The sequence below is a fragment of the Mixophyes fleayi genome, chromosome 3 (genome assembly GCF_038048845.1).
Source record: "Mixophyes fleayi isolate aMixFle1 chromosome 3, aMixFle1.hap1, whole genome shotgun sequence".
NCBI classification, from domain to species: Eukaryota; Metazoa; Chordata; class Amphibia; order Anura; family Limnodynastidae; genus Mixophyes; species Mixophyes fleayi.
This window is the reverse complement of record NC_134404.1, coordinates 335,225,784-335,246,087: the sequence shown is the minus strand read 5'-3', so window position 1 is coordinate 335,246,087 and position 20,304 is coordinate 335,225,784. Positions and strand designations below refer to the sequence as shown.

General features: G+C 44.5%; 1 protein-coding gene across 2 annotated transcripts in view; it reads left to right on the top strand.

The window, feature by feature from the left end:
• The first annotated feature begins 366 nt into the window (after positions 1 to 366).
• TP53BP2 (tumor protein p53 binding protein 2) overlaps positions 367 to 20,304 on the top strand; it is a 34,848-nt gene continuing 14,910 nt past the window's right edge. The window contains exons 1-3 of one of the 2 annotated variants that reach the window (XM_075204316.1): positions 367 to 458; positions 1,686 to 1,820; positions 17,514 to 17,661. In XM_075204316.1, the coding sequence (XP_075060417.1) occupies positions 1,794 to 1,820; positions 17,514 to 17,661 (175 nt within the window). In that variant the 5' untranslated portion in view covers positions 367 to 458; positions 1,686 to 1,793. The remainder of the gene's footprint in view (positions 459 to 1,685; positions 1,821 to 17,513; positions 17,662 to 20,304) is intronic. The other variant, XM_075204317.1, reaches the window with a different exon arrangement.

Here is a 20,304-nt window from a genome sequence, read left to right as displayed (position 1 = left end):
CAGGGGCACACATAGAGACAGGAGCAGTGGCACACAGACAGACAGGGGCAGTGCCACACAGACAGACAGACAGACAAACAGGGGCAGTGTCAGGAATGGAGGACACCGGCTGTTACCATGGTAACCCGTGTTGTGCCCAGAGGGTTGGCGGCCATTTTACTTTCACCCAACTTCTTACTAACTCGGGCAAAAGTTGGCAGCGCCGGGTGAGTGTCACCCGGGGGGGGGGGGGCACCTATCTCCCCTCAGGCCCCCGGTACTGACGGGGGTAACACAGGCCGGGGCCGGGGGGCAGCGCTCAGGACAGCCCCGGGGTGACGTAGGACGGGGCGGGGGACACACGTCACACTGGGGGGGGGGGGACTCGAGCTCAGTATCGGCCTGTTCATAGCGACACCTCCCTCCTGTGTCACACAAAGCTGGAGGTACCGGGAGAGACGGAGGGGAGACTGCAGCAGGTGGGTGACCCTGGTCCGGGAGATGGGGGGGGGCACAGTGATACCGACCCAACATGGGGGTGTCAGATTGATACAGAACCAGTATGGGGGGTAGTATAATACGGTTATAGATCACGTACACAGACCCAGGTCACACGGAACAGTATATATTGCTGAGGCCTGAATGATGCAGAGCACTATGGGGGGGGGGGGGGGGGGGTCTGATTTATGCAGAGCACTATGGGGGGGGTCTGATTGATGCAGAGCACTATGGGGGGGCTTAGTATATGTTGGGGGGGGGGTCTGATTGATGTAGAGCACTATGGAGGGGCTTTGTATATGTTGGGGGGCTCTGATTGATGTAGAGCACTATGGAGGGGCTTAGTATATGTTGGGGGGCTCTGATTGATGCAGAGCACTATGGAGGGGATTAGTATATGTTGGGGGGTCTGATTGATGCAGAGCACTATGGGGGGGCTTAGTATATGTTGGGGGGGGGGTCTGATTGATGTAGAGCACTGTGGAGGGGCTTTGTATATGTTGGGGGGTCTGATTGATGTAGAGCACTATGGAGGGGCTTAGTATATGTTGGGGGGCTCTGATTGATGCAGAGCACTATGGAGGGGATTAGTATATGTTGGGGGGTCTGATTGATGCATAGCACTATGGAGGGGCTTAGTATATGTTGGGGGCGGGTCTGATGCAGAGCACTATGGAGGGGATTAGTATATGTTGGGGGTCTGACCCGCACACTGGAGGTGTTTACTACATGTTGGTGATAGGCTGGCACAGATCGCTGTGAGGTGTCAATGCATATAGTTTGGGGTAACACTGGTATAAATCAGTTTAGGGGATCATTGGGATGCAACCAATCTGAATCTTATTTAGGCATATGTATTAGAAGTGATGGGGGGCAGCTGACAGTGGGCACAAACTGGGGGCAGGCAGAGATCAGCAGGTGCATAGTGGGGGCAGGCAGGTCAGTGGGCACAATGTGGTGACAGGCTGGCATAGATCAGCAGGCACAAGGTGGGGGCAGGCTGCCAGAGACCAACTGATAAAATGGAGGTTATGCTGACAAAGGTTGATTAAGAGGGGCATGTCTGTGATGGCCTGGGGCTATTGTGAGACCAAGGGGTACAGGGTCTCAGTGATAAGGGTAAATAAATACATATGGCACGAGTATATAGTGAAACAGCTGGCATGGTAAGCACCAAGCTTTATATTTATTCACTTGTCCAATCCTAGGTCCCTGCCCCCATCAAGCCTTTGGTTGTGTTTAGACTGAACACAGTGGCCCTGAAACCCTTCAACAAAACTACCAGACGCGGCCTTTGGCTTCCATCCTCTGCTTAAATGCGGTACGGACCCAAAATGATGCCGGTAAGTAAATAGTTTGTTTTCCTCACGTATACGTTTGCTATTAATTAACTGCAGGTTGATAGTACAGTTAAAATAACTGCTTCACTTGGTGAGATTTCTGTCTGCCATTGTATTAGTTACTCATATATCAAGACAAGAAATATAGTGTTGATTTGTACATTTTCTTTTACATTTGAAAGTTTCTAATTTTACACGTTGCAAAGAATCTGTTTTCATCTTTTTGCAAATGTCTGAAAGTTGTGATTATTTGTTTACTTTGTTGATATCATGTGGAGCTCACAATTCTTCCAATTTACCTGCTTGCTCCACTGAAGGTAAATACTGCCGTATCTGGTTACCAGCTTTGTGATTGTAATGTGGGAAAGAATTGTTTGTAAAGTACCTGCACTGTGCAGACTGGCTGGCATGTCACCCGAGAAGCCTTGTCACTGTATCTCCTACCTCCTCTTATCTGTTCATTTATACCACCCAGTCTTTATAACGTCCATCCTCACTTACCACCAGATATATTTCCCGGGCAAAAGTGCATTGAAATATATTTTATTATTTGACACCATGCTGTGTTTTACGCTGCAGTTAATAAGAGTGAACATGGTTATGTCTCTGTTGGCACTGAGAGGAAGTACAATTCTTTATTTATCTCTGAGCAAACTTAGGCTGGTTATCATTAGCAGTGCGTTAAACGCCGGTGCCACCGCATGCCAAACGTGATTGCTCTAGACTTGTGGGGGTAAAGAGCACTTGCCACCTGGGGGAAGTGTGTGTTAATAGATGACACTCCGTTGATCCCCATGTTTTCACCTGAGGTGAACGCAAATAAATGGATTATGCAGGGTCCAAAAAAATGACGCTGTAATGCAAATTCAAGTGGGCATGGGGTCATTGTAACCAGCGGGTCCCATTTCCATACTGGTGTATAAAAACGCTGGTAAAAGTTTGTATGTAGTTTGACACCAGTGGGTGCCTTACTGGTCTAGTGGAACTACATGTCCCTTTTATTTTTTGAGTGGAATCGTTTTAGCTTAACATAAGGCTTTTTTTTTTTTTTTTTTATGCAGTTGGATGTTTCAGAGTAAAGTTCAGTCTTGTAGCCATAAAATGGAGTGGGTGTGATAGCGATAACTGCTGTGACAGGTTCTGCTACTTGTGTCATGATCTGACAGAAAATGTTCCATTTAGGAATTCTCACATGCCCACTTATATCTGTAAATGTTGGAGAAATTCTGCTTCAGACTGTTTAGTAGATGTGTTTATTATTACACTAAGCTGGTATTTTGGGTCTAACAGGGGGGGTTAATATTCCGCAGGTTGCCCTCAACTGACCTGAATATCACATTTTATTTTTCCTGGCTGTACTATATTATGGTAACAAAGTCCAAATAGTGTCAGGGATGCACATTTCAAACTATCCTCTTGTGTAAAATGATTGTTTTATAGTTATGCAATAATACATATCGCATGCATATTGTCATATGATACTACATTTAACTTTAACAAGTATTTTATTTTTTTACTTATAAATGCCATAGATGTTCACCCACCTCACCTCTCCCCCTCTCACTTCAACCAGAAGTGTGAAAAAAAATGACAGTCCCTACTTTCTATTCTATAGCATGTCCTAAAAACAAATAGACTTGTAGGTGTTAAACAGTTTTTTATATTTTTTTAAGAATTTCATTAAGATGGAATCCTTATTCATTACAAGCTCATGTGAAGCATCTGGACGTATACTCTTGTAATTGTTTTGCTAAAGGCAAGAGTTCTCTATTGTGCTAGCCCAATTCATCTGGCTATCGAAACTCCCTCACTGGCCGCTTTCCACTTGTGATTTCACTGTATTTGAAATTTGTATCCATGATGTCATTTACAACAGGGCCGTTGAAATGTAAATGAGTTATAAATGGCGCACATTTCTGTATAGAGGGTCGTGACAGATTGGATTAAACTGTTTACATGGTTCGTTCTCAAGCCTCTCAGTTGTCGGACAAGCAGCTTTCATGTCTGCCTGTTAATTAGAGGACAGTTTTATAGTGTTTTCACTTTTGTTTTATAGCATAGGTGAATTGTGCAGACATACAATACGTTGCATTTACGTTATGCAATTGGTATTCAAGTGTTTATGAACTGCCAGTAAAATAACTTTAAATCAGTTTACATAATGAGTCGTTTCGGAAACGGCGACTGCATTCTGTGTGGGCCGTGCAATGATTTCTGTAGGAAGTATTGTTTCCTGGTCTCGCAGGATAAATGCAGTAATAATGGTTCAGAGGCAAAGAAGTACCTGAAACTCGCAGATATACCCGAAGTATCTCTCCTTTTTATATGCTAACACCTCGGACAGAAAGTCGGGTTGCGGCTTTCTTGCTGAAAAACTGAATTCTCTTAAACGGATTTGAAACTCGTGTTGTTAAGCTGGGTACACACTACTCTGTTTTCGTCCTATAATCGGCTCAAACAGCCGACATACGACCGCTCGTTCAAAAGTCGGGTCAGTGTGTGCAGTGACACGATGGTCGAAAGTCTGCCCAAATGGACGATTGTCGCCTCATTTGGTTGGTCGTACCGTTTAATATTTTCGTTCCAATCTCGTTTCCGCTGTGTAGTGTGTATAAACTTCCGACCGATCCACAACAGTGAGTATGAAATTAGTCATTGCTCACAAAAACATGGCTGTAAAAAGTCGCTAAAGGGACGTCCGCTCTTCCCTTTATCGTCCTAAACAAGGCTAGTGTGTATGCAGTCCATGGACCGAGCGATCGGAACATCGATCGCATGTAAAACCGCTCGGCATAAAAAGTTGGTCTAAATTTCTGTAATGTGTACCCAGCTTAAGGCTTATTGTGTAGATAGCAGTATAGTGTTTTTCTTTGGTTCACTTGCTAGTTCATGCATTCAGTCATTCAGCCATTTATTAGGCTGAACCAATATCCATGAAAAAGAAGTATATAATTTTACTAGGGACATCTCAACGCTTTGTGTCTTATAGATCTGTCCTATTACTAGTTCTTGTTGAACTAGGCGTCATTTTCATGAATATTGTTTTGTGGCTGCCTTTAATCTAAATGTATTGGTACAATCCAATTTTTTTTTCAAATATTTAGCTACACACGTGGTAAAATGCACTCTTGTATTTCTTATGGTTGTATTGCAGTCACTATTTACTACTGCTGAGTAATGCACTCCTCTGCTGTTGTTTGATCCTCGCAAGTGGATTTTAGAGCATGCTGGTAGTTCTTAGCAGGCCTGGAATCACTCTCGATTTATCTTTGTTTTTAGTAGTGGAGCATTGTTTATGTCTTCTGTCCACATCCCGTAATGCTGTGTACACATCAACTATTTACCACCTAACAAGCCCTTATCTATGAGGGGGTCTAAGTGGGAGATGGGTATAGTGCAGCTTTGCTGTGTACACAACAAATAATGAGATGGTCAGAGGCTGTAACTACCTATATCCTCTCTCCTGTCCTGGGATAGTGCGGTGACCTGCTGGGTGCAAGATGCAAGCAGTGTAGTTGTGTTGTCTCTGCTAATGCTGTGTACACAGTCACTGCTTAATCATCCACAGTCATATCCTTTCCCCTTATCTTCCTTGCCTACCAGATAAGAGCACAACACTATAAAGCAGGTATGTTTAGCTGACCTAAAACAGGGCTGCAATGAGTGGGTAAAACACAGCCAGGCTGAATAAGATCCAAGGTGGCATTATTTAATAACAAACCACTCTTAGGGGTATATTTACTAAACTGCGGGTTTGAAAAAGTGGAGATGTTGCCTATAGCAACGAATCAGATTCTAGCTGTCATTTTGTAGAATTTACTAAATAAATGAGAACTGTAATCTGATTGGTTGCTATGGGCAACATCTCCACTTTTTCAAACTCGCAGTTTAGTAAATATATATATATATATATATATATATATATATATATATATATGTTGATCATGTATTTTGTGATGACTGCATTTGTCAATCTGATTGCTGCATTAAATCCACCTAGAAGATATAATAATTACCTCAAGTTCTATATGGTATAAAGGCCTCATGTACAGCTAATATAAACCAGTTTAAATGGCTGGGAACCCATTCTGTGAGCTGAAGCTGTGTTTATGAGAATGTAACCCATCAATTAAAGAGGAACCAGTGACGTCACGTTGAGCCCGCATGGGAGAGTTTGCTGGCTCCTCTGTGGTCTGGTAGTAGTGACGTTTTATTAGCCTTAAAGTTACGGGATCATTTGATTCTATACCTCATGCTCACTAGCTCATATGAATTGTGTGACTTCCAATGTTTTTCTGCGGCCCATATAAAAAAAATAAGGTTCTGAAGGTGTCCACAGACTGGATGATACTGCTGCTTGGCATGGGGCCCTATTAGACCAGGTGGCTGGATCGCTTCTGGTTTGGCAGGGGCATGGTAATGTGATTGAGAGATTGCCACAGATGCCCTCTTCTGACCTCATTTACCAAGATGCCCAATTTGATGGCTTATCATCACCATTTATTTATATAGCGCCACTAATTCCGCAGTGCTGTACAGAGAACTCACTCACATCAGTCCCTGTCCCATTGGGGCTTACAGTTTAAATTCCCTAACATACACACACAGACACACACACAGACTAGGGGTAATTTAATAGCAGCCAATTAACCTACTAGTATGTTTTTGGAGTGTGGGAGTAAACCGGAGCACCCGGAGGAAACCCACGCAAACACGGGGAGAACATACAAACTCCTCACAGATAAGGCCATGGTCGGGAATTGAACTCATGACCCCAGTGCTGTAAGGCAGAAGTGCTAACCACTGAGCCACTGTGCTGCAGATTATTAGCAAGCATTACGGTTGTTTTTGGGCCGCACGCTGCCATATAGACCCATTGCATGGTATTTGCTGCAGTATTCTCATGCAAACAAACATCTGTTTTGCGAAGACCTTTTTATAGTTACCTAAGCACCAGGCTTTGCAAATGTCCTCATTACGTTTAAAGAGCTAGTAAACATTAATATACATGAAAGGCTGGGTATTACTGAGGTGAAACAACTGGAGTGTTTATACTGAATATGTCCATTGTGCTTCCCCTGCAGCAGTTTTCCACGTTAGGGAGGAGTTTATGTAACTAGACAGAGTTTAAGTGATAGCGTTGCAGATGTACTGTGCAGAATGCAGTGTATGGATCCATACCCGGGAGCAGGGCCCTGGAGGTCACAGTAACTGGCATGCCTGCAGGATCGGCTTATTGAGCCAGTGCCCTGATGGGGGAGGAGCTCCACCTTTCTGTAGTGGACTGAGGAGGTAATACTTTAATACTTCAGTGTTTAACAGAGAGCGGGGTTATCACTGAACATTGCATGTTACTCCTGTGGTTTATATCTGGAAATTACAATGTTTGGGGTCAGTGGTCCTTTGTTGCTAGAGCACGATTTCACCTGTTACCTCTGTCTGGCTTCTCTGTGAGTCATCTCTTATACATTGTGTTTATTCTCTCTGGCACAGCTAATTTCTTGCTTTCATGGAAGTGAAAAGTAAACTGATTCTGTCCATTACATGAAACTTGCAGTTTGCATTCACTGGCAATGTGGTCATTACAAGTGAACAGACTGCTTTATAGTATTTGAGGACACACAGAATGTAAGGAATACAGGAGCATGTATATTGATGATTGTATAGCGGCGTAATCTGTAGATTAATGGAACTACAGGTCTCAGAATGCCCGGCCGGCCAATGGCACTTCCTGTAACCATTACAGTATCCGCATGTGCATGTTGTAGTATTTCCTCTTCATTTATCAAAGTTTACACTTTACAAATGTTGCTAAAAGATACTCTGATTGGTGTCTCTTCGATGTGGGAGACTATTTAATGGGTGTAATCTGGCACCTCCCATGTAATCTAATTCTCCTTCACGGCCACCTCCCCTTTAATCCCCCCTCTCCCAGTCTGATTCACAGTCCCACATACGAGTCGTGGGTAGAGGATGGGATGTCTCCGCTGTGGGTCATTGATGGCATTGGCTGTGAACATGCGAGATGATGGTGATGGCGTCAGGAAGGTCTCTGCTCACAGCCCATCAGTGCCGCCACACAGCAACACGGGGTGTCCTACCAAGGACATCCGTGTTCCTGGGAAGCAGTAAAGGGATCTGACCTACATCCCCCTGGAGCCGAATTCGTTTTGCAGGTTGTGCTAGATCCCAGTGACAGAGCTCTAGATGTAAGTTTGGACGGTAGATCTACAGATTAGACCATCCAGACTAAATTACGCCAGTGCAGAGAGGGGTTCAGCCTGCATTGGTCGGCCCACCTACAGACCTGTCTGTAACAGTGTACAGAAGGAGAGCTAGGAGCCTATGTAAAGCGCTATGGTCTTTGGTGTACTTACTGGCTCAGTTAGCTCCTATAACAGTTGCAGATGAGCACAATTACTATTAGATCCTACTTGTTCCTGTGAGATGCACGTCCTTGTGTCGCACAGGTTAATGCTAACACTTTAATCCATCCCCGGCTGTTCTGCCTTGAGCCCAGATTTCCTGAGTCAGCAGTTCTGATCTACAGTAAGAGGTCAGGAAGGATTCAGCCAGAGGTGCTGCAGCAGCTGCATAGTTTGCCGGTGAAGGAGGTGGTAGAAGCATTTGCCTTCCTATAACTGGGTAGAGCAGGTTGGTGTGTAGTTGACACTCTTAGTTTGCTTGTGGCTAGCTTGGCCAAGCGGCATCAGTGGAAGAAGTCAGTGAGCACTAGATGCTGAAAACCAGTGGAACCCTAAAAAGCATGGTGTAGCGGGGTGACATACTCAGCCCATCCCATCGCCAACACCATTTTCAAAACAATCCCTGTAGCTGGTAACTTAGCTCAGTTTGCATGTATTCAGCATATTTTTCCACTTCTGTTATTGCCAAGCAGCATTGTCTTCCCAGATAAACAGGATCACGTTGAAAACTTTGTTTTTTGAGCAGTACAATTGAAAGGAAAAAGCCGTCACGGCTTTTAGAGCAGTATAAACAATTCACACTATTTAAGTACTTCCTTCTGCACTACGCCTAGCTGACTGACGCTGGTTGTCTTCCTTGGCTTATACACCGAAATTTGTAAGCCAGCAGCCTCCCTTACACTGAGCCCTGTGTGTAGATGTTATGCAGACCTAGCGTGATACCTGCACATTCCTTATCTCCCCTGAGCAGGTGCGATTGGATACCCGGCGAGAGCTGTAACAAGAGAAACACACTGAGCTTTTTCTGTTCCTGTTTAGTATCAGGAAATTCTAGCATCTGCTTTTCTTCGTAATCAGCTCCTTGAGGCAAGGTCTCCCCTTACCTCGTCTGCATTGTCTTGTAGGGTATTACGTTTACCTCTTATGCCTATTTCAATGCTTGTGGTCTTGCACGTTTAAAATCTTTGCTCAGGACACAATAGACTGAAATTGTGAGATCCACAGCTTGGGGTCCCACTTGTACAACAGCCCACCGGATCCTGACCACGTTTATGAATGGCTACATTTGTGGCCTTGTTGAGAAAATCAAGCAACAACTTGTTGGAAAAGGAATACGTTTCAGGGAGGAAAAACTATTACTGTGTTTACATTGTAACCAGTGAAATGAATGTTTTATGCTGAATGTAAACAGGAGGAAGTGAGGTCCCCAAATCTTTTTTCCTAGTCCCCATAATTAACAGATATGTGACACGTCCCATCAGGATCTGCCACTTTTTGGATCCCACTATTGGGCACACTATTACTAAAGGCTCGATCACACAAGCAGTTTCTCAAGCTGCTTTCCAAACAGACCTTAGACTCAAGAAAACCGGTGTAGATTCCATGATCCTTATCGCACCGCGGTGCAGATGCCGGTAATATACGCGGCTATTTTCTAGCTGCAACCTGTAAACCACTTATATTACTGATGTCTGGGTGGAAGATAGAAGAGGCACGGCATAGAAATCAGTGGGTCTCTGATTATACTGCTTCCAAACGCATCTGGAGAAACCGCTTGTGTGGATGAGACCTTAGGGCCCCAGCTCAAAAACACTGAGCAGCACTGACCTATATCACAGGGGACAAATTGACATGTAAACAGTGCACGTTCTCTTCATAGAAGCAATATGGGATCTAGGCTAGAGTTGGTGACATGATTTGGTAATATAAGCGTGTAGGTGGAACAGGGAGAGAACGTGCAAATCAATCTGATCTCTTAATGCAGCGTCTGGCTTTCTTCATACACCTTTCTGACAGATAACTATTCCAGGAATGTCTGGCACGTCTATTAGGATCAGAGTGGTGTGTACACAGTGTTACTGCAAACCTCTGCTCGTTATCAAACCTTTCATCCACCCAGAACTGAATGTACAGTTCTATAAGGTGCATAAAATACTGGAGAATACCTGTTCCCTGTCTAATGTCACTAGGTCCTAGTGAATTAATAGCCTTGGATATCAGCTCGACGCACAACATGGGTATCCTGTTGTTGATGATGATGATTACGTCATCTCATATCATCAGGTATTTAAATAGTGCTACTAATTCCGCAGCGCTGTACAGAGAACTCGCTCACATCAGTCCCTGCCCCATTGGAGCTTACAGTCTAAATCCCCTAACATACATATACACAAAGAGAGAGAGAGAGACTAGGGTCAATTTTTAATAGCAGCCAATTAACCTACTAGTATGTTTTTTGGAGTGTGGGAGGAAACCGAAGCACCCGGAGGAAACCCACGCAAACACGGGGAGAACATGCAAACTCCACACAGATAAGGCCATGGTCGGGAATTGAACTCATGACCCCAGTGCTGTGAGGCAGAAGTGCTAACCACTGAGCCACCGTGCTGCCCAATCTTTTGGTTTTGTAGATAAGCGACCCCCCCCCCCCCCCCCCATTGTAAATTTCTGTATGAGATCTACTGTTCCACAGACTGGGAAAAGAGGGTAAATGCCATTATTTAAAAATAGTGATGGACTAAAATTCACTTTTAAGAGAGTGCCCTTCCTGGTGTAACTCTCCCTCTTACAGCAGGGTTTTCCCTGTCATTAATTGTTGCTTTAAGCATAAAAATCAGACTCTTAAAATCCCCCAGTGGACCCTGTAATGTTTTATTTTCTGTCTTAATTGGGGTTTAATTATCATCTGGATTAAGATCCTCCCTAGTTGTGTACTGTAGTCAGCCGGATACAGCTGTCTGTGCCCAGGAAACAGGGATAACCAGTTATGTTATTTAGGAAGAGATTACACCTCTGACTAATGCTGGCCGCACTGTTTACCTGGTTACATCATTGTTTGCTGGAATAAACTGAGTGCGGTTATTGTGCTATTAGCATATGACTCACAGTGTAATCTGTATCCTACAACATCTTACTGTATACTATTCATAGAGCGTGTCCCTTATCTAGGCTCAGGGGATGGTGTATAGATTGTCTGATGTGTTGTGGGTTTACTAAACAATCTGTCTATCAGGTGATCTCCGCCCTAATGCAGAGTGGGAGCAAATGGGTTAATTGCTGATTTGCAAATGTAGTTCCTCTGATGTTGTTTTGCTTTTCTACATAGCGCCTTCACCCTGGAACCACAGTCATTTGGAAAGATGACTTTATTTAGCACTCTGTGTATGTGCTATGCTCTACTAGGTCTGGGAGATTGTTCTGTTCTCACCTTCTGAGATCCGCTCTCTCACTTGTTCTTGGGGCATCTTCTTCTATACCTCCAGTTCTGGGGGTTCTGGTTTCTGTTTACCATATAGTGCACAAAGCATCATTTAGTAATGGCACCTGATGTGGGGGTCCTCTTTTTTTTTTTTTATAATTCTTTATTTTGAGTGGTCAAGCGATACAAGGTATACAAGATACAAAATCTGAAAGTTACAGTGTGTGCATAAGAAAACATTTACATTGTACTAAGATCCTGGAAGGACATCCACCGGGAACTTAAGCTGTAAAGTGACCAGTTTTTTTTTTTTATATTATTTTTTGCTTTATCTTACATAGAACAGACAGCATCAAAGTAGTATTGGGGGGGGGGGGGGGGGTTGTAAGAGAGGGGGGGTGGGAAGGAAGACCACAAAAGTTAGGCAGGGGTACAGTCAGGGGGAAGGTAATGAATGTGTGTTAGAGGGTTAGGGGTTGGTAGAGCAGGAGCAGGGACTCACTCGCCACACATGGGCCACCACGAGGGAATCAAGTATCAGAGGGAAACGCGCTTGCCGCCATTTGCCATGGAGCCCAGACGGGGGTCCTCTTTTTAATGAAAGAGAACAGCCTCACAACCTGGGATAACATGTTTTAATTCTCTTCTCATTCTTTTATAAAAGCTGCAGGGTCACAATCAATAGGATACAGTTTAAAGGGATATGTGCAGTCATTAAATACATTTTTACTCACCAGCCCACCTCCCCCAGAACTACGGGGGTCAGATGCTAGATCCCGCCATGTTTCTGGAGCACTCTCCTTCACCAGCATTGCACAGGAATCCCCTCCATACAGAGACAAGTGGAGAAAAAAGGAAATTACAGACAGTGCTGTTCGTCTGTTAGGCTGGGTACACACTACAGTGCTGTCAGCCGATTATTGGGTCAATCGCATGATAAGCGACCATTCGCCCCGATATCGCATTAGTGTGTAGGCTCCAAGGATGAACGATTATCGTTCCAAGGCACATTGTATCGTTTCATTTTTAAACCGGACTAAAAATCTTGTTCAAAGATGGAACAATGTCCTTCTAACTCTGTAGTGTGTAAGCACTCAGGACCGGCAGTGTCCATAGATGAAGAGCACAGTCTTGTAAAACGTGTACAGTGTGTACACATGAATCGGCTGCTGATCAGGACTTTTTTTTTTTTTTTTTTCAAATCGTTGGTAAAATTGTTAACAATGTAGCATCGGGAGAATTTTTTTGTAGTGTGTACCCAGCCTAACTCAGGTGCAAAATCTTTTTGCATTATATTCTCATCTGCAAAATCACTTAAACTTGTCCTGTTCCTGTATCTAAATTCACAGGACTTTCAGTTGTATTGCATCCGATGACATGTAGATTACAGGTGTTTTATATAAGACCTAGGGAAAGAATTTAACCCATACTTGCCAACTCTCCCTGAATGTCAGGGAGACTCCCTGAAATAGGGGTGATCTCCCTCACTCCCTGAAGAGTCTGGCATTCTCCCTGATGCTGAGCCAGTACAAGACGTGGTTGGCTTCTCCATCTGTGGCATGATGACACGGTACAGAAATTGTGTCCTATGTCCATGAATTGATGCCTATGGAGGTGGCCATTTTTATGGAGACCAAGATTTAATCAAAGACTGACAGGTAAGACAACATGACTTCAGTAATGGAGACAGAAATGTAAAAGACACTTCAGTCTCTAGAGATTCATTAGCTGCTTTTCTTTAATGCATAGTTGCCTAATCGGGAGACTCTCATTTCTGGGAGAGCAGTACAACCTCCCGGGTCTGGCCCCGGAATAGATAAGGGGTGGGGCTCATTTATGCAAATATTGTCATCTTAACCCCATCCCCTGTTGTAATTGGCCAAAATTGTGACAGTCGTTTAGGGTCGGGGCCAAAATGATGCAATACAAGCCCCGTCCCCGCAAGCCCACCTCCCCCAGGATCTCTCTGAAGCCGAGTAAAAGTTGTCAAGTATGATTTAACATATGAACATGTTTCCAATACTTGTCCGTGACCTTCATTTGTGCTGTATAAGACAGAGCGAGCACTTGGCTGCCTTAAAATTATCCTCTTGTGATGCTGCAGAAATGTTTTGTAGGAGTAAAAATGTTTATTTAATTTTTTTATTTCTTGCTTTTGAATCTATTTTCTATGATTCGATTCTGGAGAGGAAATAGATACATAGATACTCTCCATCACTGTTGACAACTCATCTATCTCCCCTGTTCCCCAACTCCGCTGCCTAGGTGTCATCCTCGACTCCTCTCTCTCCTTTGTCCCTCACATTCACTCTCTCGCCAAATCCTGCCATTTCCAGCTTCGCAACATTGCCTGCATTCGGCCCTTCCTCTCCCAGGATGCCACCAAATCTCTCGTCCACTCTCTGATTATCTCCCGCTTGGACTACTGCAACCTTCTCCTTATCGGCCTCCCCCTCTCTCATCTCGCTCCCCTTAGATCTGTACTTAACGCCGCTGCTAGGCTTATTTTCCTCTCTCGCCGTTCCACCTCTGTATCCCCACTCTACCAAGCCCTTCACTGGCTTCCCTTCCCCTACAGAATCCTTTTCAAGCTCCTCACTCTCACTTACAAGGCCCTCGCCAACTCCACTGCTCCCTACATCTCTAACCTTATCTCTATTCACACTCCCTCCCGCTCACTGCGATCGTCCAACGATCATCGCCTCTCTTCCCTTCTGATTACCTCCTCTCACGCACGTATCCAAGACTTCTCCCGCGCCGCTCCCCGCCATTGGAACAAGCTCCCCCTGCTCCATCAGGACTTCCCCCTAATCTGTCCTCTTTCAAACGAACATTAAAAACCCACCTTTTCCTTAAAGCCTTCCAGTCTCATGCCTAAACTCCCTCCGGTCGGCTACCTCTCTTTCTCATCCCTTCTTCCCTTCTCCCCCTTCCTCCCGTCTCTCCGTCTCATCCATGTGTCTGTCTGTCTTCCCCTCCCTTTAGATTGTTCGCTCCTTTGAGCAGGGCTCTCCTACCTTCTGTTTCCATCACTTTTAACTGCGCTCTCCAGCTACTCAGCTCACCTCCTCTCAGTCCCTCTGCCCTCTGTCTCCTCTCGCTTCTCTCCGCTCCCCTCTGTGACTCTCAACCTGTCATCCGTGCCCACCCTCTTGGGCCATAGTTACCTGCCTGTACTCACTTTTCCCCTCCCTCCCTCTCTTTCATGCTGTGCCTGAGCCCCCAGAGTTATAGTGCTTACTGTTACTTGTACTGTGCTGTTTCACCTTGTACTGTGCCATTGTTTGTCCCTGTACGGCGCTACGGATACTTTGTGGCGCCCTATAAATAAAAATTAATAATAATAATAATACATACAGCCATGTCTGGGTCAGCTCTGTGTGACTTTTACTGTAAATTCTATCCTAACAATGTGAATCATTACACACTGACTATAGCTGTTTGAGGTACAACGTTCTTTTACTAGGATTTGGTGGAGAGATTGACTGTCTGAGGACACTTTTTATATACAATGTTTTTTTTTTTTGTTTTCTTTTTACTTTTATCGTTTTATTAATTTTTGGGTACTCCCATCTTATGCAGACCCCCTCCAGGGGTACTTGTTAATGACACAGGTCTGGCATCCACAGGGGGAGGGGGGCAGAGTGTTTTTTCGGCTATAATGTAAAGCTGGATATCCATAATTGTTAATCTCCAGGGAATGGCTGTTCTGCTGACACGACAGGATAATATGTGCTGAGTGGAAATGTCCCACTTTCTATATAAAGTTTCCTGGAGGTTAGAGCTCGCCCTCAGATTCTGCAGATTTGTGTAGAACAAGCTGCAGTAATTGCTGTGCGCTTGCCAACAATTTCTCTGCAGGCTGAATAGTGATGGTAAAGGCCACGTTCTCCATGTAAGGCTGCATTCCTCTTATAACCTGGATCGCTGGATTTTTTTTTTTTTCTTTTTTAAATGCTCTGTGCACATAGTTATGGCCTATGTCTATGTCATCCAGCTCTCTCCATGTAGAACTCACCTGTTCGGTTTTTCCTGGGTATGTTTTCACGGCAGCCTTTTGTGTGCGCTGACAACACCTAATTGTGTAACCGCAGCGCTCTCCAAGAGCTGATATTTTCCATATTTGTGTATTGCTCACTGTTTAGACATTTTCGGTCAAAACCCAGAGACTGACTTTTTTTTTCCAAGGTGCCGCCTAAAGTTTCACAAGGTAAAGCTGATGTCAGCCTTGGCTTCACTTCTAAAGTCTTTAGTCACTGTTCAAACTCAATTAAAATAAATAATAGTAAGAATGTGGTTGTGGTCTTTAAAGCGCTGACACACATCACCCCCGGGCTGCATGGTGCCCACATGGCCAATTATTGTATCCTGTGGGACCCAGGACAGGAGTAAAGTAGTTATAATGACCCTGGTAACCCTCCGACCTGTGCCAGGTCTCGCTGTGACTCTCTAAGCACCACCCCTGAGTACCAACCATTTGCCAGTGAGGTCTGGCAGTGACTCGGCGTGAATGAGCTGCGCTATGATTTGCTGCCAGTCTGTCGCTGTAGTGCGGAGCTTAGTCTCGGGGGAGGGGCATGATCAAAGTCAGAATGGAGGTGGTGGGGGGGAATGAGTGGCTACAGAGGCGAGTGATGTTATTACTGGGCGGGGGGGGGGACATTGGACAAGTTACTGTAATGTTAGGGGAAGTACGGTGGCTCAGTGGTTAGCACTTCTGGCTCACAGCACTGGGGTCATGAGTTCAATTCCCAACCATGGCCTAATCTGTGAGGAGTTTGTATGTTCTCCCCGTGTTTGCGTGGGTTTCCTCCGGATGCTCTGGTTTCCTCCCACACTCCAAAAACATACTGGTAGGTAATGTGCTGCTAACAATTTGACCCTAGTCTGTCGGCATGTGTTAGGGAATTTAGACTGTAAGCCCCAATGAGGCAGGGACTGATGTGAGTGAGTTCTCTGTACAGCGCTGCGGAATTAGTGACGCTATATAAATAAATGACGATGATGTTATCAATGTAACACAGAAGTGACCACTCATGTCTTTGAAAGGTCCTGGATCTTCTCTGCTCCTCCTCGGCGCGCTCTCTGTCAACTGGATGATGCTGACGCGACCTTAGGGTCACGTCGGCGTCATTCAGCCAGCAGGGAGCTGCGGCGGGGGAGGAGCGCTCTCTCCTCTGCCGTCTCCCATTAGTTTTTTATATTTTTAAATAGTAATTGGTTTAGCAAAGGGGGTGACAGGCGCTCTGTCACCCCATTTGCCACTGACACCCGGACTCCGGAGCCGCAGCAGACGGGTTGCTGACCCCCTGGTCTAGGAGGACCCCAGGATTTGCTCGCCATCAGAGACACAGAAAGAGAGATATACAGAGGACTGGTGACTCCCTAAGTTCTAAAGTTACTATAATCCTGTCGGATACCACAATATAAACCTGGGTACAGAACTATTACTATCCCTCCTCTGTCATTTCCACCCAGTATGTTAGCTCATAAGCTTTTCATTTATATTCTAGTTGCTGTAATGAGTATACGTGGCTGACTTGGTGTACGGAAGCAGATAGAGTCTCTGGAGCTCTGAGGTCACCCACTGACTGTTGACACATTGCCATTTTTTTTTTTTGGCATATTCCTTTTTATTGCTGTCTGAGTGACCTTCCAAAATAAACGCAGTCACAGCTTTCAAACACCTGGGTTTAAATGTAACAAGCTGCGAGTTTCTGGCCGGTTTGAAAAGTGGCGATTTTGTCTATAGCAACCAATCACTCTGTAGAATGTACTAAATAAATGTTAACTAGAATCTGATTGGTTGCTATAGGCAACATCTCCACTTTTCAAACCGTCCGGAAACTCGCAGCTTGATACATTTACCCCCAGGATATGAAACCTATCTAGCAGTCTAAGGCCAGTGAGTAGTAATCCTTACTGCAGAGAAAGTTACGTACTAGGTTTACTAATGAGAATGTAGGATCTGGTGACATGACTGAGGCAGGAACGGACAGGATTCCAGGATAAGTGTTTTGTGTTCCTTTTGTCTTCAATGATTCTAATAATATCCACCGCTGTCTCTCACAGATGTTCCTCACGGTGTATCTGAGTAACAACGAGCAGCATTTCACTGAGGTCCCCGTCACCCCGGAGACCACGTGCAGAGAGGTGATTGAGCTTTGCAAGGAGCCGGGCGAGACGGACTGCCATCTGTCCGAGGTGTGGCGAGGCGCAGGTAAGACTCTTGTTTGCGACAATGGGTAAAATGACTTGTAAGATATGGAACAATGGCTTCGACCATGTAATATTTGTCAAAAACACCCATCACCCTGCCAACACCAGGCAGATTAAAGCGTGGTTAAAAGCGTGAAGGATCTTAAAAGCTCTTCAGTGAGAGCTGTGGAGCTGCCACCTACACACAGCGGAGCCATTTTGTAGGCTAATATGCATGTGACCATAGCCTGTGACTTCACCAGGAACCACCACCTCGCCAATGTAACACATAATATTTGGGTCCCAATTTACATTCATGAGGTGCTGTTTTTTTTTTAGTGAACAGATAAGCTGTATTTTATTGAATTGCCTCAGTGATGTCTCTGGTTTCTAGTTAACTGGTTTAGCCCCAAAAAATGTCTGGTACTGTAAAACAGAAGGTATTCACATGCTCCCTACTGAAAAAATTATAACATTGCCTCAAAAAACCTTAGAGAATTCATCCTTCGTGAAGGTAATGTAAGTGGGCGCTTGCAGATCACTGTACGTGACTTGAATAAATGGCTCTATATCTCTGCATATGTCTTAGTGATTAAACCAGTAACTCTGCCACATCGCTGATGAAAGGGGGGCAGAGAGTGAAGTGCGCGGGGGCAGAGAGTGAAGTGCGCTTCTTCGCTCACAAGTCCAGTTTAATGTTAATCCAGTTTGTTTAGCATTTCACAGCAGTGTGTTCATGCATTCGACATAGTCATACCTTATTTTTAGTGGACAAAATTTAATTTGTTTCCAAAAGAAGACATTTTTAATAATCCAGCCCCAGTAGCGATCTGTGGGAGGCTGCCCCAAGACTGCCCCGTTCTAACGTTTATATATCCTGTCTTCCAATTGCACACGAGGCAGCTAAACACTGATGTCTGTTTTATATATGTGGCCGTTTATGTATGAGTGACTTATGTCTGTAAATCAGATTATATTACCATCTACGTGAAGCCTGTACATGTTATATAGAACAGATGCCGTGTCTGCTCCGTATTTTGGATAGAACGTGCTATTTGTCACAGTGCTGATTCCACTGGTTGCTGATAACTGTGAGCCGGTGTCGTGTAAGGAAATACTTTGCTGTCAGGGATCGGGACGGTTTTGCAGACATTGTGCAACTGTTTGTTGAGTGCATATTACATGTGATTTCCAGCCAGTTATTTTTACACTGTCCCTACACTCTCTCTCGGGACGGTGACACCCAATTGACGTCCGACCCCTCGGTGAGTTTACCAGGCAGTGTAGTAGCCAAATGGATCAGGGTTCAGTAGGCCGGGTCCAACCATTCTTTCTCTTTTTCTGTTGATTGGAAGGACTGAGGGACACGGGGTCATCAACACGAAAGACCCCCTCCCGCCCCCCCCCCTTAATATTCCTATAATTTGTTTCCCACCAGTATAAAGCTGGAGTATGTGGTACGACAGGGACGTGTGTGTAGATGAGGATTGTGAAATACTGTTCTGTTCCCTGTGCGGAGGGGAGAAGAAAGGGTCTTTGTGTTCATACATCAGCCTTTGGCAGGACAAAGAACAACACTCGGGCATAATTCCCTTTATTCATAGAAGGAACAGGAGAGCGCTGATTGACAGAGCGGATTTTGCTTTAAAATTGTTTTATTTTAATTCCAGCAAAGAGGTTTTTGAAGTCTGTTTATTCAGATTGTCCTGATCTTCCTTGTGTTCATTCAGGAGTCCTAGATATCCTGGATATCTGTAATGACAAATGCCGTTCTCTTATAGTGTCTCTATCATTAAATGTCACATTAATTCCTCACTAGCTATTTGTTCAGGAAATACTCTCGGTCTCTGTTCTTCCTTCCCTGAATCCAGGGTCATATTATGCATATCAGGGTTGAGGCAGATTGGTTGGTATTCTGAGTGTAAATGGCAGATGTCACTTTTAGTAATAGAATGGAAATATCATTTCTGACAGTAGTTCCTCTCCGCTTTTACAGTGACAATAAAAAGTATACAGCTTTTTTCTTACGGTATATTTATAAACATTTATTCTGGTATTTTTGTGTGAGGCTGATTTTTGCAAAACACTTGAATGTAAAATAAAAAATATATGGGTTACAAATAAAAACAGACCATTTATTACATAGGTACATTTTAAATTGGTGCAATCCATTGTCTTCAGAGATCATGTAATGAGTTGACTGGGCTCCACCGGGGTGCAATCCCTGTTTTACACCTGTCTCACAGAACAATACGATCAAATTTGAGAAAATGGTTATTAAAAAGCACCAATCGGGGAAGGATATAAGATTTAAAAAGCCTACACTGTCAAGAAACTGTAAGTCCTCCATGGCAGAGAAGGGAGAGACTGTCCATGGGACTACAACAGCTTGCATGAAATCTTGCTTAGAGTTTACCAGAAAGCAAAGTGGAGGAAGATTGTACGGTCAGATGATACCAAGATTAAAGTGTTAGGTCTGCACCCAGCACTGGGGTCCAAACACTGCCATCACCCTAAGACCATAGTAGCAGGCGGCATGATGCTATGGGAATGGTTCCTTGCTCCAGGGATTGGAAGTTTTGCAAAATAGAGTCAAATCTAGGAGGAAAACATGCGGCAAGAGACCAGAGTACTTGGGAGAAGATGTATATTCCAGCAGGACGAG